Raw genomic sequence first — 26965 nt, 5'->3', positions numbered from 1 at the left:
AGCACAAAGATGAGAAAATCTGCAGATGCTGGAAATCCAAGCAGCCCACTCACAATCCTGGAGGACCTCATGAGGTGCACGCAGCATGTACGTAAATGAATAAACTGTCGAAGTTTCGGTCTGAGGCCTGAAACGTCCACTGTTAACCCTTTTTCATAGATGCTGCCTGACTTGCTGAATTCCTCCAGCAATTTTTGTGTGACAGTTTGAGATGTAATTATGAAAGTTACATTGGAAAGCATAGCAAAGCATATGTTGCTCTTTATCATAATTTCTTCCATTTGTCTTCTTTTTTTCAGGGCCTGAAAAGCCCACAAGAAAATGTGCCAGAGATCAAATCCCTTGTTGAAAGTTTTCGAATCCCCAGCAAGGTACTGTGCCAAAGTTGTCATGTTGTCAACATGATGTGTGCAATATTTAACTGTGTCGAGTGTGATGATATTTGCATTGATGAAGCCCTATAAAAATCCTTCTCTCCTCCTTCCCCCCCCATAAGTTGAATGGTTAACTTGATTTTTAAATTAGAAATAAAGCTGTTACAGGTGTCCCCCGCTTTACAAGTGTTTGCTTTATGCCACTTCGCTTTTACAAAAGACCTACATTAGTAACCTGTTTTTGCATTACAAAGAGGATTTTCGCTTTTATGAAAATTTTTCTGGAGGTCTGGTGACATCACCGTCAAGAATGGCAGCTTAAGTCACTAGCTCCTCTGGAAAAACGCGTATTAACCATTAACCTGTCAGATATAATATTTTTTGAAAAATATTTGAACTGAAAAGGGGGGCAAGAATGGGGAGAAGAAATGGAAATAAAAAAAGCGACACTGTGGAGCCTGCGTCCGAGAGGAGTGCAGCGAGCGGCTCTCCTACCCAATCGCGTGCTAGTGAGGCAGCTGCTGGGCCTCGATCAGGCGAAGCGGCGAATATCTTCGAAATCCTGAAAGAAATAATGGAGGTCCAGAAAGATATAAAGCAGCAGCTCTGTGATATTAAGGCAGAGCTCGCCAGCATTAATCAAAAAATAGCGGTGGCAGAGACTCGCATTGAGAAGGTGGAAGATCGCGTTCAAAACGTGGAACGGATACTGAGCAAGACAATAAAAATAATACATCACCAAGAAGGTAAACTGCTTGACCTGGAGGGAAGATCACGGCGGAAAGATATCAGAATCTACAACGTTCCCGAAGGAGCGGAGGGCCCGTCTATGACGGAGTTTTGTCGGAAAGTTACTGCAGGACGCGCTGGATCTTTGAAAGAGTTGAAAGAGCCCACCACGCGTTAGTCCCAAAACCTACCCAGGATAGAAAGCCACGCTCAATTATAATTAAATTCCTTTGGTACAGCACCAAGGCGGAGATTCTATGAAGGGCCTGGGGTAAGAAGAGAGTGTTTTTAGAGGATAAATTAATATATTTCGACCAAGATTACCCCCCCCCCCGCGTTCCTCCAGAAACGCAAAGAATACTCTGAAGTAAAGCGAGTATTAAAGCAAAATAAGATTAGATTTCAAACTCCGTACCCTGCTAAACTTAGAGTGTTTTATGACAACGGGACGCAGTTGTACCAGACAGTGGAAGAGGCGACTACAGACATGAAGGCCAGAGGGTTGCCCGTCAGCGTGACCAAAACGAAGGAAAGCCTGGCTGAGGAATTGTCCCGCTCGGCTTGGGAAATAGTGTGAGAAACGAGAAGGCAGGAGACGGGAGGAGGCCGAGAGAAACATATCAGGAAGAGACTGGGAGTTTCCCAAAGACGGTCCTTACCCCCTTCAGAAGAGCCATGAGGTTTGGCTAACTTTAAAAATGTTGAGAAGCTAAACAGAAGCAAAAGTACACGGTGATATACCTATCTCGAGAAATACTTATTATAATGTGGATTTTATATTATGTAGTTGTTATTCAGCAAAAAGGTAAAATTCATTTCTTTTAATGTAAATGGGCTGTTAAATCCAATCAAATGTAAGAGAATTTTATCCAAAATGAAAAAAGAACAAGCCTATGTAGTATATTTACAGGAAACTCATTTAAGTGATAATGAGCATAAAAAACTAAAGAGAATGGGCTTCACTAATCTGTTTTTCTCCTCATATAAATCAGGACATAGGAGAGGAGTTGCTATTCTTATCTCAAGTAAGCTAAATTTTGAAAAAATATTCGAAATGGGAATAAAGAAGGCAGATATATTCTGGTAAGGGGGAATATAGACGGCAATTCAGTTACTCTATTGAATATATACGCACCCCGGGGAAGTGATATTGGTTTCTTTCAGAAAATTACTGATATTATGGTAACGGAAACAGAAGGTCTCTTGATATGTGGAGGAGACTTAAATTTACAATTACAACCAAACTTAGACTCTTCCAATAGCAAAACCTATGAAACAAAATCTTTACACAAGGAAGTTAATACACTTTTTGAGGATGTTGGTTTAATTGATATATGGAGGGACTTTTTCCCTGACAGAAGAGATTACACTCATTATTCTGCTCCACATTGTGTATATACAAGAATAGACTATTTCATAACATTTGGAAAAGACAAAGAGAAAATAAACACCTGTGGAATTGGGACAATAGAGGTAAGTGACCATGCACCTATATATCTATCTGTTGATTTTGACCTACAACCAAAGAATACTATTTGGAAACTAAATTCAAGTCTACTCAATGATCCATACTTTAAGGAACAAATTAAAAAAGAAATTGGTCTCTACTTAGAATTTAATGATAATGGAGAAGTTTCACCTCCCATTTTATGGGATACTCTGAAGGCGGTCTTAAGAGGGAAAATTATAGTGATATCTTCATATAAGAAAAAAATAAGGAATAAAACATTAGAGGAATTACAAAATAGGCTGAAGGAACTAGAGAAAAAACACAAATTGAATTTGGCACAGGATACATTAGGGGAAATTAAAAGAATTAGGAATGAAATAAATAATTTGGCTATGCGAGAAATCAGGAAAAACTTAATTTTTCTGAAACAGAGACATTATGAAAGTGGATCGAAATCTATGAAAATACTGGCGTGGAAACTGAAAAAAAAGATAGCAGAAAATACAATTCATAGAATTAGGGACCCAAGAATGAAAATGATAAAAAATAAGCTAAGTGAAATTCAAGAAGCTTTTGAAGTGTTTTACAAAACGCTATATTCCAAAGTTCCAGGGGGAAGCATAACCCAAATTGACACCTTCTTGAATTCTCTAGAGCTTTAAGCAAAGAACAAAATAGAAGGATGACTGCTGACATAACTGAAGTTGAATTAAAAGCTGCAATTAGTAGGCTTGAATTAAGCAAGTCACCAGGATTAGATGGGTATACGGCAGAGTGGTACAAAGAATTTAAAAATGAGTTAATTCCTGTTTTACTCCCCACACTGAACTGGGCTCTAAAAAAGGCACAAATGCCACCCAGTTGGAAGGAAACGATAATCTCAGCTATACCGAAAGAAGGCAAGGATAAAATGGAATGCGGGTCATTTAGACCAATATCCGTTCTTAATGTAGATTATTTACCTCCATCATGGCCAAACAATTAGAGGAGTTTCTACCCATACTGATACGTAATGATCAGACAGGTTTTATATGACAATGCCAGACTCAAGACAATATAAGAAGGACACTTCACATTATGGATCATATACAAAAAAATAAAATTGAAGCAATAGTGATAAGCGTGGACGCTGAAAAAGCATTTGATTCGGTTAATTGGAATATTCTTTACAGAGTTTTACATAGATTTGGTTTCCGAGACACAATTATTAAAACTATACAGACACTATATGACAATCCTACTGCTAGGATTAAAATCAATGGATATTTATCAAATAGTCTTGCCCTAGAAAGGGGCACGAGACAGGGTTGTGCATGGTCACCACTACTCTTCACGTTATATCTGGAACCATTAGCTTAATACATCAGACAAAATGAAGATATCAGGGGAATTACTATTAAAGGGACAGAGCATAAATTGGCTTGTTATGCGGATGACATTTTGATCTATCTAGGGCAACCAACATACTCTTTACCTAAATTGATGCAATCCTTTGAACAATATGGTCAATTATCAGGGTACAAGATCAACATAGATAAAACCCAATTACTTTCATATTACTATAGCTCACCAAGAGAAATTGAAAGTCGATACCCCTGGGCATGGCACAGTCTTTCAAATATTTGGGTATCATAATGCCAAAAGATTTGGCAAAATTATCAGAATGTAATTATCAACCTTTATATAAAAAAATTAAGGAAGATGTGGCAAGATGGAGCCTGATTCCTTTTTTCAGTCTCAGTTCAAGGATTGAGTCTATTAAAATGAATATACTGCCCAGACTGTTATATCTCTTTCAGACCCTACCAATAGAGATTAATCAAAATCAATTCAATGAATGGAACAAGATGCTATCAAGGTGTATTTGGCAGTGTAAAAGGCCTGGAGTTTGTCTTAAAACTTTGCAATTAGCAAAGGAAAAGGGGGGGGGATGGGGCTTGCCTTCTCTTAGAGATTATTATTTTGCAGCACAGTTGAGAGCTGTGATATGTTGGTGCAACCCATCATATGACGCTCAATGGAAAAACATTGAAGAGCGGGTACTTCCCATCCCCATACAAGCAATTTTGGCTGATAACAACCTGCAAAGGTACATAAATACTATTGATAACCCATGGATGAAATTGACTCTTAAAATATGGAAAACTACTATAAAAGAATATAATCTAGAGGGAGATATTGCAATTCTTAAATGGTGTGCATATGACTCTGATTTTACACCAAATAAATTGGATGCTAGATTTAAGGACTGGACAGCTAAAGGAATAACAGCTCTTTGCAACATAATGAAAGAAGGAACACTGTTCAGTTTTGAAATGCTTAAAGAGAAACACTTATTAGAAAAAAAAGATTTTTATTGGTATTTACAGATGCGACAATATGTTAATAAGACACTTAAAAATGTAACCAAGTCAAATACATGCTTGATAGAGCTCTTTAGAAAAGCATATAATTCAGATAATGGTAGTAGAATCATTTCAAGCATGTATAAGGGGTTGTCAAATCTTAAAACACATTCGACTTCATACATTAAAACAAAATGGGAGAAGGAAGGAAGGATAATTATATCTGAGGAAGAATGGACAGCAATATGGAGATATCAATGGAAGTGTACCAATTCACAGAAATGGAGGGAGTTTGGATGGAAAAACTTGTTAAGATATTTTATTACACCCTCTCAGAAATCCCATTATGATGGTAACCTCCCTGTTTGCTGGAGAAATTGTGGAAATCAAAATGCAAATCATTATCATATTTTTTGGGACTCCCCTGTTATCAAAAACTATTGGCGGGGGATACACAATGCCCTGCAAGGCATCTTTAAATGTGAAATACCCTTGGAGAGTAAGACTATATATTTTGGATATATACCTCAAGAATGGTTGAAAAGAGATAAATGTTTAATGAATATACTGTTGGTGGCTGGTAAAAAGACTCTTACTAGGAAATGGTTATCACAAGAGAGCCCAACTTTAAATACATGGATGGAAATTACAATGGACATTTACAAAATGGAGAAGATAACAGCATCTGTTAATCATAAGCTGGAACAATTTGATTCATACTGGGAAAAATGGTTTAACTGCATGATGCCTCATAGGCCTGATTTTATTCTCACAAATCAATGAATCTGTTGTAAAAAAAAAGATCACTCCCTACTTGTACATAGTTCTTTCCCTTTACTTGTTTTTTCTTTCCACTCTTTTCTATAAGTGTATACCCCAGATAAATACTTTATGGAGATTTTGTGATATATATGATTATATGATATATATGTACGATGTCTAAAATACATCTCATGGAAATGTTTGTTTGGTGAACTTCAACAAAAAAAATTATTAAAAAAAAAGAAATTTTTCCCCATATAAATTAAAGGTTCTTCGCTTTACGCCATTTCGGCTTAAGAAAGGTTTCATAGGAAACACTCTACCTTTGTAAAGGGGGGAGGGGACACCTGTACCTTTAAAATACAATGTAGAATGTACAATCATGTCTTGTATTGAGAAGTTATTCATTGTATGCAAATATAGGTCTGCAACTTGTTATGTCTCTGTCAGATGTTTTGAAGAGCCATGCAGTTGATATTCTCAAAAGATTTTGGGTGTAAACTGAAGGCTGAATTCTAGAATATGTAAAAGAAAATGAACACCATGTTCTGTGTAATCATGGGTTTGTTTTATATTTGAGAGCAGCTTTTTCAAATCTAAAGTTATTAAAAGTGAGATGAATTTTCACGGTGCTGTATCTTTTCCATTTGATTAAGTATAAATTATTTCTGACTAGAATCCTCTTATCACTTGTTTTAAAAATATTATCAGTTGTATTCCATTAGAGATTTTTGTGGGTTCTTATTCTTTCTGCTCTTTGTTTAATATTTTACTGTGATATTAATTCTCACGTATAGCTAATTCTGTCAAAATGTCTGTTTCCATAATGTGAGTTGTATATTTTGTAATTAATGAATTGAAGAACATTGTATTGAATTGGTTAAATGTGATTTCATTTGAGAGCTGGAAACTGGAAACCGTTTTGATGTTACTTTGGAAATTGACAAGAATGTTATTTTTAACCACCCTGCAGTAATCAATCAATTCAATGCAATTCAAGTTTAATTATCTTTCAACTATACATGAAGACATGAATCATGAATACATGATGATGTGCCCTAGCTTAGCATCATGCAGATGTTTCTGTAAGAATATAGCCAAGTGAGACAGCGTTCCTCCAGGGTCAATGTGCAGAACACAGTATTAACAGTCACACACAGCACAAAGCACACATAGCACGTATAAGATAGAAAGATACAACCACTCAATAAAAGAGACCAAACTCAGGCCATCAAACATCGCTGAAATCTGCATACGACTACAACAGGGCTTGTCTTCTGTCGAGCAAGCACTTGGGGGTGGGGTGTGGCAGCACCGATTCCAGCTTGGACGCAGTGCCACACCACTTGGATGTCTCTCCCTGGCAACTGTAAACAGGCAACACTGGTTTGATATGTATTTTGTATATATACATATATGTATTTTGTCCAGACCCTTAGTCCATTGTTCTGCCAAGTGAATACTGGGGAGGGATGGGTGGATTAACAATACAAGCCTAGTTTCATCAATGGAGGCCATTGGAAATTGGCAAGCAATGCCTTGATTGACACTTGTGTAAGGACAATTTATTAAACAATTTAACATGGAGTCTTTGGCATTTTTAGCTTGCAGTAACAAAATAAACTTATAGCTATTAAAAATACCTTTTTGGAAATCCTGTAGGATGAATAACTTCTGAGACTCTCTTGTGATTGGCTGCTATTTTCTCATTGTTTTCACAAGGCAATTTTCTATAACATGAGGACTCTTTGGAATGGAACTATTCCATCATAGCAGAACTACAATATCTGTATATCATTTTATTTCTGTTCATATTAAACCTTAACGTGTATCAGTAGTTAGTAGAATGAATAAGGGTAGTGATATCCTTCAGGAGTCCCTCATGGAACACTTTAAAGGGAGTTACGTGCTGGATTTTATTGTATCATTTGTAATTGTGTATTTTGTTCCTTTGGATATTTTAGTGTTTCATTATTTCTGATGCTTTTAGAGTATTTCTGATGCTCTGAGAGTGTAGTGTTGAATAATAAATTATGCATTTGCTAACTCTCCTCTATTGTGATTTATTTTTAGATCTTAAATACATCTGAAAAAGAACCCTTGCTTAATTACAGTTTTACATCTTGACATATGAAATGCATGGTTTCCTTTTTTGAATTACCTTCAATTATTTGCTATTTATAATAATGACATGGAGGAGGGAGCAGTATATAAAGAATCCAGATTTGCTAATGACATGACAAAAGATGACAGGGCAAGTAGTGTTGAGGATATTGCAATTCTGCAATAGAACAGGGATAGAGCAAGTGATTAGACTTGGAAAATGGAATTTTAAATTGGGAAAGTGTAAGGAGTTTGCACTTTAGAAAGATAAATCAAAAAAACAGATTATATAAATGGAAAGAGACTGCAAATGAGAACAACTGAAAGATTAAGGATAGGAAATCTCATTGGAGGCAGTCCAAATGATACTCACTAGTATTGTCTTTTCAATAGAGGTTGAATAGGTTGGGTTGGTATTTAGTTAGAAGAATGAATTCTTAATGAACTCAAAAGATCTTATTGGCACATCAGGGGTCCAATGGGGACATACTAGAGGGGATGTTGAGATGAATTTACAAGTGGAAAAATCTCAAATGAGGGTACATGGTAAGGTGAAAGACATTTTTTCAGGGTGAGGGTGACAATTCTCTGGAATGCTGTACCCCAGAGATTATGGAGGCTAGTTTATGAGAAAAAAATTTAAGCTGAAGTTAATAAATATTTGTAAGGTTCGGGAGCTGAGGAATGTGATGAGGCCTGAGGTAGATCAGCTGTGATCATGTTAGATGGTGGTGCAGATTTGAGAGGCCTGGTGGCCTATTTCTGCTCATATTTTCTTGTTTTTTTTGTCAATTTCAAATACGTGAATCTGTATTTTTATTGTAATGGTAGAAAAGTATATTTCAATAGTTAATATTAATGTGCTGACTGGAAAAATAAGATAAAATAGTTACACAAGCACTTTCGGATTATTCATGGACCTCACAATTTTTATGGAAGGAACTTGGAGCTGTAAAGCCAGTTCAGTTCTGGAGTCAGTATCAATGTATAATACAGTTTCACTCCATTTGCTGTTTGGGTATTGAGCAAAATAAGATGTGACCAGGTATCATGAATGCCGTTCATCATTTACAACAGCATGAATACCACTTTGTAAATTGATTTGATTCAACCTGTCACTGAGCAATTACACTTTACAAATCTGCAATGCTAGAACTGGATGTTATCTTTAGTTCCTGTTTCATATTCGTTTACTTTTCATTAAATTTCAGCCCAGTTTTTAGAATTTCTTTTAATGCAGACTGTTATTTCATGAATCTGTTAACATATCCTTTAAATTCTAGAGTGAGTCTTTTGCATGTTGCAAAGATACTAGGCCACTTATTACATTTAGTTAACAGGAGAAACATGTCAAGAAGTAAAACTCTCAAGATATTGCTTGCTCTTAAAGTCCCTCTCACTAGATATGCAAGAAAAAAAAAGTTGGTGTCAATTGGAAAGTTGCACACATTGCTTATTCACATTCTCCTAAAATAATTTGTTCAGTGTTAAAGCATGTTGTACTACTGAGTATTTGACAGGTATGTAAAGAAAAATTCTGTTCTAACCTAAAGCACCTAAAATAATCTGTGCAAAAAGTTGTTGTCACGGGTATATTTGGGATAAAGTGAAGTGATTTTCATGGCTGAAGACCTTTTGGATTTGTGATCTGAACAAAAAAATAATAGAGGTGGTAAAGGTTTAGCATTCTTTATCTAATGGGTGGAAACTCATCCAATTGTATTTTTTCAAAGGGAGTTGTGTATTTCGTAAAGAATAAAAAATAATCACATAGTTGTGCATAGCTGCTGCTTAAGCCCATCACCCCTACTGGGGCATAGGCTGCCAACAGTACCTCCTCCAGAGTCCTGGTTCTAGGCTTCTGTTGCTCTGTTTTTAGGGATGGGGTTGCTAGCCCCATGCCCAAACCTCCTCATTTTGCAGCCATGTTTGGGACCGTCCATACTGGAACTTGTACAAAGCTTGGGTTAATTAATTACATACCGTAGATTCCGGATTATAAGCCGCTACTTTTTTCCCACATTTTGAACAGCTTTGAACTCTGCGGCCTTTAATCCAGAGCGGCTAATACATGGTTTTTTTTCATGCCGCCTCGTAAACATTTTGCCTCGTAACAGTAGACCAATAAAATTGATGAGTAGTTCACAGAGGTCCAATGAAATTGTACGATAAATCAAGCGCACTTTCACAATTAAATTATTGTAAATCAGTCATTTGTACTCACCCTCATCAACATGGAAAACACTCGAAGAAAAGCGTTGTGCTGCCTTTATGGCAGTTACTTAGTTTATAATATTTTCGCTTAGTAATTCATTTGTTAGTTAAAGTTAGAAGTGTTTTAACTATATTTGTTTTCTGTACTACATCCCGGGATGCTATGATATCACACCCGGTTTCGCCGCGTCTTGTGGGATACCGGTTTGCGATAAACGGGAAGGTGGGGGCATTACGCGAGCTCATCAGACCCGAGCACATTAGACCCGATTAGACCCGATCGCGTTACGCGAGCTCATCAGACCCGAGCACATTAGACCCGATTAGACCCGATCGCGTTACGCGAGCTCATTAGACCCGATCGCGTTACGCAAGCTCATTAGACCCGAGCACATCAGACCCGAGCGAAAACGCTGCTTTTAAGTTAAAGGCGATCAATAACTTTTCCTGGTAGGCTGCAGTATATATATTTTTACCAGTCGCTAGGAGATATTGGAATGTTGTTCGTGCTGTTCAGTAAAAAAGTATATGCAACGTAATTTGTGTTACCGATACGTATGTATATTTAAAAGTAGCCGTATTACAGGCACGGTTCGAAAAAAAGCATTTGCAATATATATTTGTTTGTTACCATATGGATTTAATTAAAAGTTAAAAAATCCTCACGTGTAATATCTTTCTGTGTAAATATCTCATATTACAACGTGGGACACCTGCGGCCGAAAATCCGGTGCGGCCTAAAATCCGGTGCGGCCTAAAATCTGGTGCGGCCTGTACAAGTAAAAAATTGATTTTATTTCTAAAATTAGAGCCAGCGGCTTTTAATCAGGTGCGCTCTGTAGTCCGGAATCTACGGTAGTTTGGAGTGCCATAGTCCAGGTGTGAGTCGATGGGACTAAGCAGAATAACAGTTTGACATGGACTAGATGGGCCAACAGGCCTGTTTCTGTGCTGTAGTGCTCTATGACTATGATTGCCCGAATAATCATCTGCTGTACAGTTCTACAATTCCTGAATTTTCATTTTTCATATTAACTTCATTTGACTTTAAAGAATCCCCTTGCTATGTTTCACTGTTGGTTTTTCTCCATCACAACTTGAAACAATTACTAATGAATTTTATCACGCTTAACTCGTTTATTTTCATCTGTATTTTCTATACTCTTTCAATCAAGTTCAACAAAAATTTTCTGTATGTAGAATTTTGTTTTCTTGTGTGTTGTGCATTGACTTTTGAAACAATTTATTTTCCTATTTCCTGATAACTGCATTTTGGAAAAAGCAGTGCAGCCCTTGTTTTGATTCAGTGTGGGGAACAGGTAATGTGTTAGCGTGTTATAGAATTTGGGTGACATTTTTAAACTATTAGCATATAGGAAAGCTGACAAGCCTACATTGAATATGTTTTTTAAAAAATAATATCTATTTAATTTCAGACTCTTCCATTTCTTATTTAATGACTAGCCCTGCTTGGCTTAGTTGATTGATTTTGGGATTGTTTCTAGCAATGCAGAACTTGCATTCTGGGGCCATGTATTCTACCACTACTATAAAATTTGCTTTTGTGCTTGTGTTTTTAATACCTTACTAATTCACTTGCACATTTAGCTCATTTATGTTTCCCTTTGCTGAGCTCAGACACTCTTATTCATCTATCTCATCTCCATAATTCATAAGATATAGGAACAGAATTAGACCATGTAGCTTATTGAGTCTGCTCTGCTATACCATCATGGCTGATTTATTAACCCTCTCAACCGCGTTCTCCCTGTAGCCTTTGATGTCCTGATTAATCAAGAAGCTATCAACCTTCACCGTAGGTATACCCAGTGACTTGGCTTGCACAGTTACCTGTGGCAATAGATTCCACAGATTCATCACCCTCTGGCTTAAGAAACTTTTCCTTATCCCTGCTCTAAATGGATGTACCTCTGTTGCAGGGGTCTCCAACCTTTATTAGGCCATGGACCAATACCATTAAGCAAGGGGTCCAGCGACCCTAAGTTGGGAACCTTTGCTTTATTCTGAGGCTGGGTCCTCTGGTTTGAGTCTCCACCACTATAGGAAACATCCTTGCCCTGTGATAGACTGGGCCATATCCATTACTTTTGTCGGATTTTCTATTTAAGGGTCTTGGTGTTTCCATACCAGGCTGTGATGCAGCCAATCAATATACTTTCCACTACACATCTTTAAAAGTTTGTCAACATTTTAGATGTCATGCCAAATCTCCACAAAGTCCTATAGAAGTTGAGGTGCTGACATATAACTTCAAAAGAAGTGGACCCAACACCAACCCTTGCAGGACACCACTAGTCAAAGGCAGTCAACCAGAAAAGATCCCCTTTATTCCCATTCTTTGCCGGCTGCCTGTCAACCAACCTCTGCATGCAGATATATTTTCTGTAAAACCATGGGCTCTTGTTAAACAGCCACGTGTAGCATCTTGTCAAAAGCCTTCTGAAAATCCAAATAAACAACAATCACTGACTCTCTTTTGTCTATATTGCCTGTTATTTCCAACATTTTTCTAGCCACTGAAGTGAGGTTAACTGGCCTATGATTTCCTTTCTTCTGTCTTGAAAGAGTGGAGTGACATTTGCAATTTGCAATTTTCAGTCCTCTGGAACCATTCCAAAATATAGTGATTCTTGAAAGATCATGATAATGCCCCCAAAATCTCTTCAGCTACCTCTTTCAGAACCATGGGGTGTAGTCCATCTGGTCCAGGTAACTTAATCTACCTTCAGACATTTCAGCTTCCCAAACATCATCATAACAATAGCAACAACACTCACTTATAACCATATAACCATATAACAATCACAGCACGGAAACAGGCCATTCCGGCCCTCCTAGTCCGTGCTGAACTCTTAATCTCACCTAGTCCCACCTACCCGCACTCAGCCTATAACCCTCCACTCCTTTCCTGTCCATATACCTATCCAATTTTACCTTAAATGACACAACTGAACTGGCCTCTACTACTTCTACAGGAAGCTCATTCCACACAGCTATCACTCTCTGAGTAAAGAAATACCCCCTTGTGTTTCCCTTAAACTTTTGCCCCTTAACTCTCAAATCATGTACTCTCGTTTGAATCTCCCCTACTCTCAATGGAAACAGCCTATTCACGTCAACTCTATCCCTCTCAACATTTTAAATACCTCGATCAAATCCCCCCTCAACCTTCTACGCTCCAATGAATAGAGACCTAACTTGTTCAACCTTTCTCTGTAACTTAAGTGCTGAAACCCAGGTAACATCCTAGTAAATCGTCTCTGCACTCTCTCTAATTTATTGATATCTTTCCTATAATTCGGTGACCAGAACTGTACACAATATTCCAAATTTGGCCTTACCAATGCCTTGTACAATTTTAACATTACATCCCAACTTCTGTACTCAATGTTCTGATTTATAAAGGTCAGCGTTCCAAAAGCCTTCTTCACCACCCTATCTACATGAGACTCCACCTTCAGGGAACTATGCACTGTTATTCCTAGATCTCTCTGTTCCACTGCATTCCTCAATGCCCTACCATTTACCCTGTATGTTCTATTTGGATTATTCCTGCCAAAATGTAGACACATTTCTGCACACAAAATGCTGGAGGAACTCAGTAGTCCGGGCAGCATCTATGGAATGAGTGCAGTCGATGTTTTGGCCAAGGTCACCTTCATATTGAAATATCCCATGGCATTGCAGCATTGCCCTTTTTACATTTCTATCTCCCATTTTAATTTGTGGCCCACATCCTGGCTATTGTTCGAGGCTTGTATATAGCTCCCATCAGGGTCCTTTTACCCTTTCTGTTTCTTAACTTTATCAAGGATTCTACATCTTCCGATCCTATGTCACCTATTTTTAAGGATTTGATTCCATTTTTTTTTTTTTTTACCAACAAAGCCACCCCACCCCATCTGTTTACCTCTCTGTCCTTTTGATATAATGTGTATCCTTGGATGTTAAGCTCCCAACTGTGATCCTTCACTAATGACTCAGCGATGCCAACATCATACCTGCCAATCACTAACTCCACTACACGATTATCTACCGTATTTCGTATACTGCATCCACTCAAATATAACAATTTCAGTCCAATATATTCATTACTCTTTTCAATTTTGGCCCCTTTGGGTGTAACCGATTTTTGGTTACTTTAACTTATCCCACTGACCGCAGTTTTCCCTCTTGTCTCCCTGACCTTCCTCACACATCTAGTTGTATACCAACTGCCCCATCATCAGCCACATAATTCTGGTTCCCATCCCCCTGCCAAATTAGTTTAATCTCATTGTTACCCAGGTTCTGAAAATTTCTCCCTGCTATGTCCTCATTCTGTTGAAATCTGCATCAGAACCATGAAATCTGTTTTCCTTGTCTGGGTGCTGTACTGTGCATTAGATTTTGAAGCAGAAGTATCTCAAGATAATGGGATCAGATTGTCTGCTTTAGAAGGTTCTGCTTTTGAGCTCAAAATGCCACATTATTTTCATTATTAGGTATTAATATTCATAATCTAGTTTAACAGCCTCCGGAGTAGGTAGACTGCAAGGTGAAAAAGAAACTGCTGCACTGAAATATTTGTTGGTGGGAATGTTAATAGAGTTAATGCATGCTGTAGTGGTAAAACCAATCTATAATCAAAACAATTGCTGCTAGCCTCCGATCATATGGACTGTTATACTTGCGTGACACGTCCACAGCTCAGGTGATTGCTCTAAAAATTGAACACTTTATTTGACCCTTTATTAGTAATTAACAAACATACAATTAAGCATTATTGAGCATTATCTCTGCGGTCAGCAAAAGATGCAACCTCCTCGGAGTAAGAAGGTAAGGTGAGGGGAGGAAGAAGTACAAGCTGGTAGGTGGGGTGAAATAAAGGGCTCGTAACTTGGTGAAAGAGATGAAGGGTGAGAGAAGAGAGAATCTGATAGGAGAGGGTAGAAGACCATGGAAGAAAGGGAAGGGGGAGGAGAACCAGAGGGAGGTGATGAGAAGGTAAGGAGATGAGCTGAAAGGGGGCAATAGGAATGGGGAATGGTGAAGGAGTAGGTGGGGGTCAATTACGGGAAGTTCGAAAATCGATGTTCCTGCCATTAGGTTGGAGGCTACCCAGACAGAATACAAGGTGTTGTTTCAACCTGAGTGTGGTCTCATCATAGTAATAGAGGCATTACTTGTCAGGGAATATGTCCTGTCAGTGCTCTATCAGGACAGACTGGAGAACTCGTCTAGTGAACTGTTATGGGTGGAATTGAGAAATAAAAATGTATGACCACATTAATGGGGCTATATTACAGAATACTCAATTTAGAGCAAGAAATTTGTAGGGAGATTGCGGACTATTGAAAGAAACAAAGTTATTATAGTAGGTAATTTTAATATTCCACATATTATCTGGGACTCCCATACAGTAACAGGACTAGATGGGGCAGTGTTTGTCAAATGGGCTGAGGAAAGATTCCTTAATCAGTATGTAGAAGTGCCAACGAGAGAGTGTGCGATACTTGATCTGCTACTGGGGAATGAGACAGGGCAGGTGACAGAAGTTTGTGTTGGAGAACACTGCATCCAGTGACCACAATGCCATTAGTTTCAAAGTAAAGATACGAAGAGACAGGTCTAGTCCATGGGTTGAGATTCTAAATTGGAAAAAGACCAACTTTGATGGTATCAGAAATGATCTGGCAAGTGTGGATTGGAACAGGCTGTTTTCTGGCAAATATGTGCTTGGTAAGTGGGAGGCCTTCAATACTGATATTTTGAGAGTAGAAAGCATGTATGTGCCTGTCAGAGTAAAAGGTAATGATAACAAGTGTGGGGAATCTCTGTTTTCAAGAGATATCGAGGCCATGGTTAAGAAAAAAAGGAGGAACATTATGGGTATAGGTATGTAGGAACAAATGAGGTGCTTATGGAGTATAGAAATGCAAGAGAACATTTAAGAAAGAAGTCAGGAGGACTAAAAGAAGGCAGGAGATTGCCTGAGCAGTCAGGGTGAAAGAGAATCCTAAGGGATTCTAAATATATTTTAAGAGCAAGGGACAAAATTGGTCCTCTGGAAGATCAGAATGGTAATCAATGTTTGGTGCTGAAAGATATGGGGGAGATTTTAATTTATTGGTTTTTTTGCATGTGTATTTATTCTGGAGATGGATACAGAGTCTATTGAAGTGAGGCAAAGTGGCATCAACTTCATGGACTCTATACAGATTACAGATGAGGAGGTGTTTGCTGTCCTGAGGCAAATCGGGGTGGATAATATCCCAGGACCTGACATGTTCCCCTGGACCCTACAGGGGTCAAGTGTAGACATTACTGGGCTCTAAGGAACTGGGGTATATGAATATTTGGATAGATATGGGGTGATTAGGATAGTCAGCATGGCTTCATGCGTCATAGGTCATGTTTAACCAATCTTGTTTTTCGAGGAAGTTACCAGGAAAGTGCATGAAGGCAAGGCAGTGGATGTTTTCTGCGTGGACTTTAGCAAGGCATTTTACAAGGTCCCGCATGGGAGGTTGGTCAAGAAGGTTCAGTCACTTGGCATTCAAGACGAGGTGGTAAATTGGATTAGATATTGGATTTGTGCAAGAAGCTGGAAAGTGGTAGTAGATGGTTGTCTCTCTGATTGGAGGCCTGTGGGTAGTGGAGTGCTGCAGGGATCGGTGCTGGGTCCATTGTTGTTTGTCATCTAGATCTGGATGCCACCAAGATTGGGGGTGTAAGGAAAAGCATCTGGCCCTTGCAGGGTACCTTGCTGAGTGCTGTAGATCCGTGCAATTTTATTGGCTCATGTGTTCTTTGATACCTTTACCCTCTTGCTTCGTCAGACTTTGGTACTCAGTTGCTTCAAGCAGGCTTCAATTATACCAGTGCCCAAGCAGAACGTGATAACCTGCCTCAATGACTGTTGTCCAGTAGCACTTATGTCGACTGTGAGAAAGTGCTTGGAGAGGTTGGCAATGAAGCATATCAACTTCTACCTAAGGAGGGACTTGGTTCTGCTTCAATTTGCCTACTGTCACACCAGGCCAACATTAGATGCCATTTCATTGGTTCTCTGCCCAGCGATGGATGGTGAAGATGCATACATCAGGATGGAGAATGATGATGTGGCTGAGTGGTGTCACAACAACCATCTCTCACTCAATGTCAGCAAAACTAAAGTTCTGGTCGTTGACTACAGGAGGAGGAAACTGGAAGTCCATGAGTCAGTCCTCATCAGCAGATCAGAGGTGGAGTGGGTCAGTAACTTGTTATGATCCAGCAACAATGAATATATAATTGAGACAGGTTTTTTTTATAACAAATAAAACATTTATTAAACACTGCTAAAAAACCCCCAAAAGTAAACAAACGACTAACTTAACCAGAAGTCAGCTGCGATACGGCAGCTCGAACAGTTTTTAAAGCGAGAAATGCGAACTCAGTTCTTTAAAGTAGTATTGTAAAAAGTTCAAAATGATTTAGTCAGTTAGAGAGACTTTCCTTGAATTAAATCCTCTTTCACGACGTTACTGCTGATCCCAGCCGAAGTATGCTTTGCTGAGGGACTTACGATTGAAGGAAATAACACGGCTTAAAGGCACTGACCTTGGTGAAACTCTGCATCCAACTCCCTGCTCTTTTTTGGCAAAGCAGGAATGAACACGGACACAAGTTATTAATTCCTTGTACAAAGATTAAATAAAGGTCGAATCTGCTTCACAGCCGACATCAACTTTCTTCTATCTTTCAGCTTCCCGAGCTTCAACGAATCTTCACTCTCCAACTGGATTTTAACTGGCAGTATTGTAGCAGAACTGCCAGCAATAACCTTTGAAACTTAAGGCAGAAAGTAAAACTCCACTTTAAAATAAATCTGCGTCATAACATTGAATACGCAGCAACATGGAGTCACTGGCGAATTCAGCCACGAACTGCCCCCACGTCACAGGGAGGGGTTCTCCTTTTATACCCTGTTAAAAAAACCTATCACATGACTCTCACTGGCGGAAAAATTACGTCACTCCACCATCACAAATCCATTACATCATGCCCAGCATAGCCTCAATTACATCATGGTCATGTGACAGGCACAAGATACCCCCGGGTATGTAACAAACTTTAAATTCCTCATTGTTATCATTTCAGAGGATCTGTTCTGGATCCAGCATGTAACTGCCATTACAAAAAAGGTATGACACTGCCTCTACTTTCTTATAAGCTTGCACAGATTTGGCATGTCTTCTAAAGTGTTGACAAACCTGTATACTTGCGCTGTGGAGAGTATATTAACTAGTTGCATCATGGCCTGGTATGGAACCACCAATGCCCTTGAAAGGAAAAATACAACAGAGAGTAGTGGATATGGCCCAGTCCATCACAGGTAAAGCCCTTCCCACCATTGAGCACATTTACAAGGACCACTGTTGCAGGAAAGCAGCATCCATCGTCAAGGATTCCCACCATCCAGGCCATGCTCTCTTCTCACTTCTGCCATCAGGAAAGAGTTACAGGAGCCTGAAATCCCACATAACCTTGTTCAGGATGGTTAAAGTTTTTACCCTTCAACCATCAGCCTTTTAATCCAGAGAAAATAATTTCTGTTACCCCAGCACTGAAATGATTCCACAATCAATGGACTACTTTGAGGGACTTTGCAACTTGTATTCTTCTTGTGTTTTATTTTTATGCATGTGCACATTTGTCTTTTGCACATTGGTTGTTCGTCCATCTCTGTCGCGTGCAGTTTCTTTGATTCTGTTGTGTTTCTTTCTATTTACTGTGAATATCTGCAAGAAAATGAATCTGACATAAGTATATGGTGAAATGCTATATATGTACTTTGATAATATATTTTCTTTGAGCTTTGAACTTTAAATAAATTGGTAGAGGTGTTAAAAGGGATAATGAGAGATCTTTGCATTTGAAGTGATAGAGATGTGGGATTCATTGTCTGTCAAAGGTAGTAGAGGGAGAAACCTTGAAGTATAAAGGGACATGATTCCTTAGTACTTTTGGCTTGTCTTTCATGATCTCATTCATGATGGTTTACTGTAAAAGTACTGACTGACAAATTCAGTCTAGTTCAGTGCTGGCTTTGTATCACTAATATTATTTAAACTCTCTAGATGGCAGTGTAGTACCAGTTATTAGAACTTTGTGATCTGGAATTTCAAGGTAGTTGTGGCCAACTTGTACCTTGAATTATGGGTTCTGATGTGTTGTTTTTATACATCACTGCCAAACAGACTGCTGACTTGTGGATTGAATTACCATAGAAATGCTTTGAGAGTCTATTGAGATTTAGCAATTTAAATTTGTAATATATATATATATACACACACGCAGTGTGTTCGGTGTTAAACTGAAGCTAGATTTTGCTACATTCACACCCACAACTATTTTTCTTGGCAATATTGTAAACTATTCTTTTCAATGCCTATATTTTTTTTCTTGATGTCTGGATAAGAAACTGATTCTCAGAATTTTATATGAACCCCAGACTTCATTTTAGATCATTGTCTGAAAATAACACATTAAGGAAAATGTACATGATCCTGCAATTTATTCATTGGGCATAAAAACAGCAGCAGGGAAGTTGTGATGAGCCTTTGTAAAGTATTAGCTTGGCACAGTTGAGGTGCTGTGTACAATTATAGGCGCAGCAATTACGGAGGTATTTGAAGGCCTCGGAGAGCTGCAAAGAGATATTAGTAAGATTCAGTGGGGGTAAGACTAAAGAAACTCAGATTAGTCTTGAAAAGGAACAGGTTGTGAGGGGATCTGATCATGGGATTGTAGTTCTAAACCTCCCACAAAAGGAAACTTCGTCCCCATTCTCCACCTTTCTGTCTGTCCTTTTTTTGCTTATCATCATCCCGTTTCTTTCCCGTCAACAACTTCCTTGATATGCCCATGACCCACACATTCAACCCTTCAGTTTTCCTCCAGACCTCCTTCCCTGTATTCCATGGTTCACTCTCCTTTCCGTCTTTTCAGCCCTTTGTCACTTCTATCTATTGTCTCTCAGCTTCTTACAACATTCCCACTCTTCCCCCTTTCTTACCTATCAACTTCTCCTCATCTCAATCTACCTATCACCCACGAGTTTGTACTCCACCCTCTACCCCTGCCCTCACTTTTTATGCCAGCTGTCTGTCTTTCTAGTCCTGATGAACGATCTTGACCAGAAATGTCAACTGTCTGTTCCCATCTATAGATGCTGTCTGACCTGCTGAACTCCTCTGTTTTTTTTGTGTGTTGCTTACTCACTCCTGTGTTATTTTTAATGTTAGAACCAGTTTTAACATCACTGGTTTATGTTGTGAAACTTGTTTTGTGGGAGCAGTACAGTGCAATACAAAAAAAATGTACATTACAATAAGAAAAAAGCAAGTTTGAAGAACTGGCCATCAACAGGGTCTGACATGATCCACACATATTGGCTGACGAAACTGTCTAATCCACCTGACGACGGTGTACATTGGGATGCCATTTGAACTGGAAAAGTGCAACTGGATGGTAGTGAAAAGAGGCAAAATTATTAAGACTGAAGAAGTCAAGTTAACATATGCTAAATGTACAGGACAGCTACAAATACCTGGGGATCCTGCAGGCTCATGGAAGCCATGATGAGGACAGAAGGAGTGGCACAATATCTAAGTACCCCCAAAGAGTGAGATTGGACCTATGGGAAGAGCAAGATTACAGCCATCAACATATTCCCCCGACTGCTCATGAGATAGCCAACCGAGATGGTGTGCAGGCCAAGGAATGAACTGGAAGTCGTTGACGTCAAGACCCAGAAACTACTAACAATACACGGAGGATTCCATCCAAAGTCCAAAGTTGAGCAGCTGTACACCTGCTGGAATAAAGGTGGATAGGGACTTGGAAGTTTCCGGGGCTGGAAGAAATGCGAAACATCCAAGAATATGTCAGGAAGATGGCCCCTAAGGATGACCTGCTTGGCGAATACCTCAGACAGCAAGCAAGGGATATGGAAGTGGGTGAAGTAGAACTGCGGTGGGGGGGGGGGGGGGGGGAGAGAGACATTACTGAAAGTTGGGAAATTGATGCTCATACCATCAGATAGGAGGCTACTCAGATGGAATATAAGGTGGTGTTCCTCCAACTCGAGCGTGGTCTCATCAAGATAGTGGGGAGGCCATGGATTGACATATCAGAATGGGAAGTAGAAATAAAATGGGTGGCCACTGGACGATCACACTTCTGTCGGACGGAGTGTAGGTGCTCTTCAGAATGGTCTCCCAGTCTAAGTTGGGTCTTACTGATATACAGGAGGCCACACCGGGAGTACTGGACACAGTAGATAACCCCAACATGTCACCATATGACATGTCACCTCATCTGGAAGGATCTTTTCGGGCTGTGAATGGTAGTGAGGGAGGAGGTGCAGGGGCAGGTGTAGCAGTTGTTCCGCCTGCAAAGATAAGTGCCAGCAGGACATCAGTGGGGAGGGACGAATGGAGAAGGGAGTCATGTGGGGAGTGATCCCTGTGGAAAGCAGAAAGTGGGGTGGGGGGGAAGGAAGAGGGAAAGATGTGCTTAGTGGGGATGGTAGAAGTTCTGGAGAATTATGGACTGGATGGTGGGATGGTAGGTGAGGACAAGAGGAACCATATCCCTGGTGGGGTGGCGGGACGATGGGGTAAGAGAGGACGTGTATGAAATGGAAGGGATGCAGATGAGGGCAGCATTGATGTTGGAGGAAGGGAATCCCCTTTCTTAAAAAGGAATGAAAAGTCTCATCCTGAGAGCAGATGTGGCGGAGACAGAGGAATTGAGAGAAGGGGATGGCAATTTGACAAGTAACAGGGTGGGAAGAGGTATAGTCCATGTAGCTGTGAGAGTCCGTGGGCTTATAATAGACATCAGTAGATAAGCTGTCTCCAGAGATACAGTGAAATCGAGAAAAGGGAGGGAGGTGTTGGAAATGGACCAGGTAAATTTGAGGGGAGTGTGGAAGTTAGAGGCAAAGTGGATGAAGTTGACGAGCTCGATGTGGGTGCAGGAAGCAACACCAATGCAGTCATCGATTCAGCGTAGGAAAAGTGGGGGTACACACCAGTGTAGGCTTGGAACATAGACTATTCCACATAACCGGCAAATTTTGGAGGTCGTTACAGATTGTGCCTTCATCTTGCCACAAATGAGGCTCTGGAGGACTGGAGAGTGGTTAATGTGGTACCATTATTTTAAAAAAATGTAGCAAAAACAAGCTAAGAAACTACTGTTCAGTGAGTCTGATCAGTGCTGGGTAAATTGCTGGAGGGGATTCTGACAGACAGGATGTATCAATATATGGTGTGACCTACTGGTTTGGGACAGTAGGCATGGCTTTGTGTGTGGAAAGACGTGTCAGGCAAATCTTTTGGAATAGTTCAAGGAGGTAACTAAGAGGGTAGTTGAGGGTAGAGTAATGGATGTTGTCTATATGTGCTCTAGCAAAGCAGGCTAGTCTAGAAGATTGGATCACATAGGATCCAGGGTAATAGAGCATTGGATTCATAATTTACTAGGAAGAAATGGGTGACATTCGAGGATTGTTTCCCAGAATGGAGGCTTGTGACTAGTGGCGTGCCATGGGGGCTTGTGCTGGCTCCTTTATTGGGGGCTGGGTCCTTTATTGTTTGTAATTTCTATAAACAATTTGGATGTGAAAATGCAAGGTCTGGTTAGTAAGTTTGTGGATAATATTAAAATAAGTGATGTGGTAAATAGTGCAGGCTGTTACGAAAAACTACTGAGGGGTCTTGATCATTTGTATATATTAGTTGAAGATTGGTGAATGGCTTTCAATTCAAACAAATGTGAGAGAAAGACTTGTACACTGAATGGTCGGACCCTGGGGAGTATTATGGAACTGAGGGAGTGCAGATTGGTCAAGGCATCAAAGGATATAGAAAGCATAGAAACCCCGGCCCACAAAGCTGTGCCGAACATGTCCTTACTTTAGAAATTACCAAGAGTTACCCATAGCCCTCTGTTTTTCTAAGCTCCATGTACCTATCCAGGTGTCTCTTAAAACAGTGGTCCCCAACCACTGGGCCGTGGACTGGTACCGGGCTGCGAGGAAACGATATGATTTGACGGTATGAAACAATATGAGTCAGCTGCACCTTTCCTCATTCCATGTCACGCCCACTGTTAAACTTGAATGCATGCGAGGTCATCAGTCGCCTAAACGCAGTGATACCATAGCGCCAGGGATCACTGGTTGGCCTCGGGTAACCAGCCACCTCCCGTGGCTGGCAAGAAGTGCCATTGCTACTGGCCTGGAGTGCGGACAGATGGGCGCCACCTCTAAACCTGTTTAGCACACCGAATGTTTGTGGGGAACCTGGTGCTAAAATATTCGCAGATGACCTAATTTGGGCTCGGGGTTTCGTAAGTAGCAGAGCAGCTACCTTGCTGCGATCTACACAAAGTCATCCCTCTAGCCAAACTTTTGTCGACAGATAGATCCTACCTACCTACAAGGAGGACAGGTGTGTGTCCTGTCACACTCCTCCTCGCTCGGTCGGTCGCGCTCCCTCTCACCCCACCCTCGAGCTGGCCAAGGCGTCTGGCGGTGGGTGGGCGAGAGGGAGGCTGGAGTTCGGGCCCGGAGGCTGTCTAATGAGGCAATGAACTCCTCAAAACTGCTTCAGCACTTGAGTCCAAGCACCTTACACTTAAAGACAAACCCGTTGAGTTTTTTGAGCGGATAAAACGTGATCAAGCAGAACAGAAGCTAGTGCTGAGAGGCACGAAAATTAAATTGCGGAATAGGCTGGACATAAGGAACCCCCTTCAAGTATCGCTGTCTCCCATCACCCCTCGATGGGACTGTCTTGTTGCAGGCTCCCACTGATTCAGCGATATTGGTGCGTTGCAATGATTTTATATGTTCACACATGGAAAATATGTGCTGTGTGTTTAATATCCAAACATTACTTAAAATGTAATGATGCTATTGACTCATAACTGACATCACTATATTCACTATATTCATGCGAGGAAAATGTGTGCTGTGTGTTTAGTATTAAATTTGTTAGATAAACCCTTTTAGAAACGAGATTGAGTGTATTAGCCACTTATAAGTGACTTATAGTTGACTTATCACCTATATTCCAGTTGTGATTAACACCCCCCCCCCCCCCCCCCCCCCCCCCCGGCCCATCGGCCAGTCTGCAAGAATGTTATCAATATTAAACTGGTCCGCAGTGCAAAAAAGGTTGGTGACCCCTGTCTTAAAAGACCCTATCGTATCCACCTCCACCACTGACGCCAGCAGCCCATTCTACACACTCACCACTCTCTGTGTTTTAAAAAAAAAACAACTTACCCCGACATCTCCTCTGTATCTACTTCCAAGTACCTTAAAACTGTGCCTCTCGTGATAGCCATTTCAGCCCTGGGAAAAAGCCTCTGACTACCCACGCGATCAATGCCTCTCATCATCTTACACATCCTCCGTCGCTTCAAGGAGAAAAGGCTATGTTCACTCAACCTATCCTCTGCATCCTTTCTATAGTTTCTACATCCTTCCTGTGGTGAGACGACCAGAACTGAGCACAGTACTCCAAGTGGGATCTGACCAGGGTCCGATATAGCTGCAACATTACCTCTCAGCTCCTGAGGTCAATCCCACAGATGATAAAGGCCAATGCACCGTAACCCTAATGCAGAACTCCAAGCAAGTATCCCCTGAACACTTACCATATTTCTCAGGGAAATGTATGGCAGAACATCGGTCTGAGTGCATCCCTTCTCTATCACCTGCCTATCTTCCCTCTTGCACTGTCCACAAGCTTTCTCTATTTGTGAGCCAACCACCCCTTCCTCCATCTCTTCAGTTTGGTTCCCACACCCCAGCAATTCTAGTTTAAACTCTCCCCAATAGCTTTAGCAAACTTCCCAGCTAGGATATTGGTCCCCCTTGGATTGAAGTGCAACCCATCCTTTTGTACAGGTCACGCCTGCCCCCAAAAGGTCCAAATGATCCAGAAATCTGAATCACTGCCCCCTGCTCCAATCCCTCAGCCACCTATTTATCCTCCACCTCATTCTATTCCTATACTCACTGTCACTTGGGTCAGGCGGTAATCCCAAGATTACTACCCTTGAGGTCCTGCTTCTCAACTTCCTTCCTAACTTGCTGTAGTCTGTTTTCAGAACCTTCTGTCTTTTCCCACCTATGTCGTTGGTACCAATATGTACCACAACCTCTGGCTGTTCACCTTCCCACTTCAGGATATTGTGGACGCAATCAGAAACATCCGGACCCTGGCACCTGAGAGGCAAGCTACCATCTGTGTTTCTTTCCTGCGTCCACAGAATCGCCTGTCTGACCCCCTTACCAAAGAGTCCCCTATCACTGCTGCCATCCTCTTCCTTTTCCTACCCTTTTGAGCCACAGGGCCAGATTCTGTGCCAGATATGGTGAGAAGGCAGGTGTATGGGGGTTGAGTGGGATCTGGGATCAGCCATGATGGGATGGCAGAGCAGACTTGAAGGACTGAATGGCCTAATTCTGCTCCTATGTCTTCTAGTCTTATGAGTTTTGTATTTGTATTGCAGTGTTGCAAAGACATTGTTCAAGCGGCACTTAGAGTATTATGTATAGTTTTGGTCATCATGTTATAGGGAAGATGTTATTAAACTAGAAAGTGCAGAACAGATTTAGCAGGGTGTTAACTGGATTCAGGAGCCTGAGTTCCAAGGAGAGATTGTGTAGATGAGGACTTTATTCCTCAGGAAAATAGGAGATTGAAGGATGATCTGATACAGTTATACAAGATAGTGAGTGGGAATGGCACGGTGAAAGATCATTGTCTTTTTCCCTGTCAGTGTTTGCTAAAACCAAGAGGGCTTAAGTTTAAGGTCAGAGGCAAGAGATTTAAGAGAGGCAGCTTTTTCATGCAAAGTCTGGTCAGTATTTTAAATAAGCTGCCAGAAATTGTGGTTGAGGCAGATATTAGCAACATTTAAAAGCCTTCTAGATAAGTATGTGGATAGGAGAAGTTTGGAGAGCTATGAGTCAAACGTGGGTAGATGAGACCAGCTCACTGGGCAATATGGTTGAGCTGAGTTGAAGAGAGTTTCCGTGCTGTGTGACTCTATGACTACTTAATTTTTCTGATAACTTTGTAAGCTTTGCATCAGATTTAATACTGTGTTTATTTCTTGGTTAGATGTGTTTTTGTGTCTTAAAGGACTGTACAATATTTGTTGCAAATCAGTATAATTTCTTTAAATGCTATCCATTGCCTATACATTTTGGGAGCTTTGCAATATCATTACCAGCTAACTTCTATTTCCTTCTTAGTTTCCATTGTTTAGATCAAAAGTCCTGGTTTCAGATTGAACTAAGTTGATTTTTGAACAATGCAAAATCATATTATGATCACTCTTTCCTTGGGCCTCTTCAAAACAAAATTATTAATTATCCTTTTCAGATTGCATAGTACCAGATTTAAAAATAATCAATTTTGCAGCCTGTTCCTCCATATACTGATCTAGAAACCCATCTTGCATTAATTCTAGAAAATTGTTATCTGTTTTGTTAGTACTAGTTTGATTGATCTAATTAGCATATAGATTAAAATTCCCCCCAATTACTTCAATAGTCCTGCCCTTGAATTTCCTTATTTGTACATTGTTGTACAATACAATTCCTTCGTGGAGATTATAAACTATTCCACTGTTTTTTGCTCTCCCGAACAGATTCTCATAATCATGGTTATAATGCATGCAAGAAGACCCTTTGCTCACTGCGTCTGTGCCAATCATTACATACCAATCTACATTAATCTTACAGTAATATTTTACTCTTCTAACTCTATCAACTCCTTCAGCTTCTGCTGAACCAAACATAAAGGATAATTTACAGTGGCCAGTTATCTACCGATGTGTCTATGCCTGGGATATGTGAGGAAACCAGAGCACCTCAGGAAATCCACATCGTCTCAGAACATGCAATGTCC

At 40.2% G+C, this 26965-nt stretch overlaps 1 protein-coding gene across 1 annotated transcript in view; it reads left to right on the top strand.

Moving 5' to 3' along the window:
- vps50 (VPS50 EARP/GARPII complex subunit) overlaps window positions 1-26965 on the top strand; it is a 203743-nt gene that overhangs the window by 18144 nt on the left and 158634 nt on the right. Inside the window, exon 2 of the mRNA XM_073054232.1 lies at window positions 300-371. Within this exon, the coding sequence (XP_072910333.1) occupies window positions 300-371 (72 nt within the window). The remainder of the gene's footprint in view (window positions 1-299; window positions 372-26965) is intronic.

This window comes from Hemitrygon akajei, chromosome 8 (genome assembly GCF_048418815.1).
Source record: "Hemitrygon akajei chromosome 8, sHemAka1.3, whole genome shotgun sequence".
NCBI classification, from domain to species: Eukaryota; Metazoa; Chordata; class Chondrichthyes; order Myliobatiformes; family Dasyatidae; genus Hemitrygon; species Hemitrygon akajei.
Note: the sequence above shows the minus strand (reverse complement) of the source record. Positions and strands in the feature narration are given on the sequence as shown.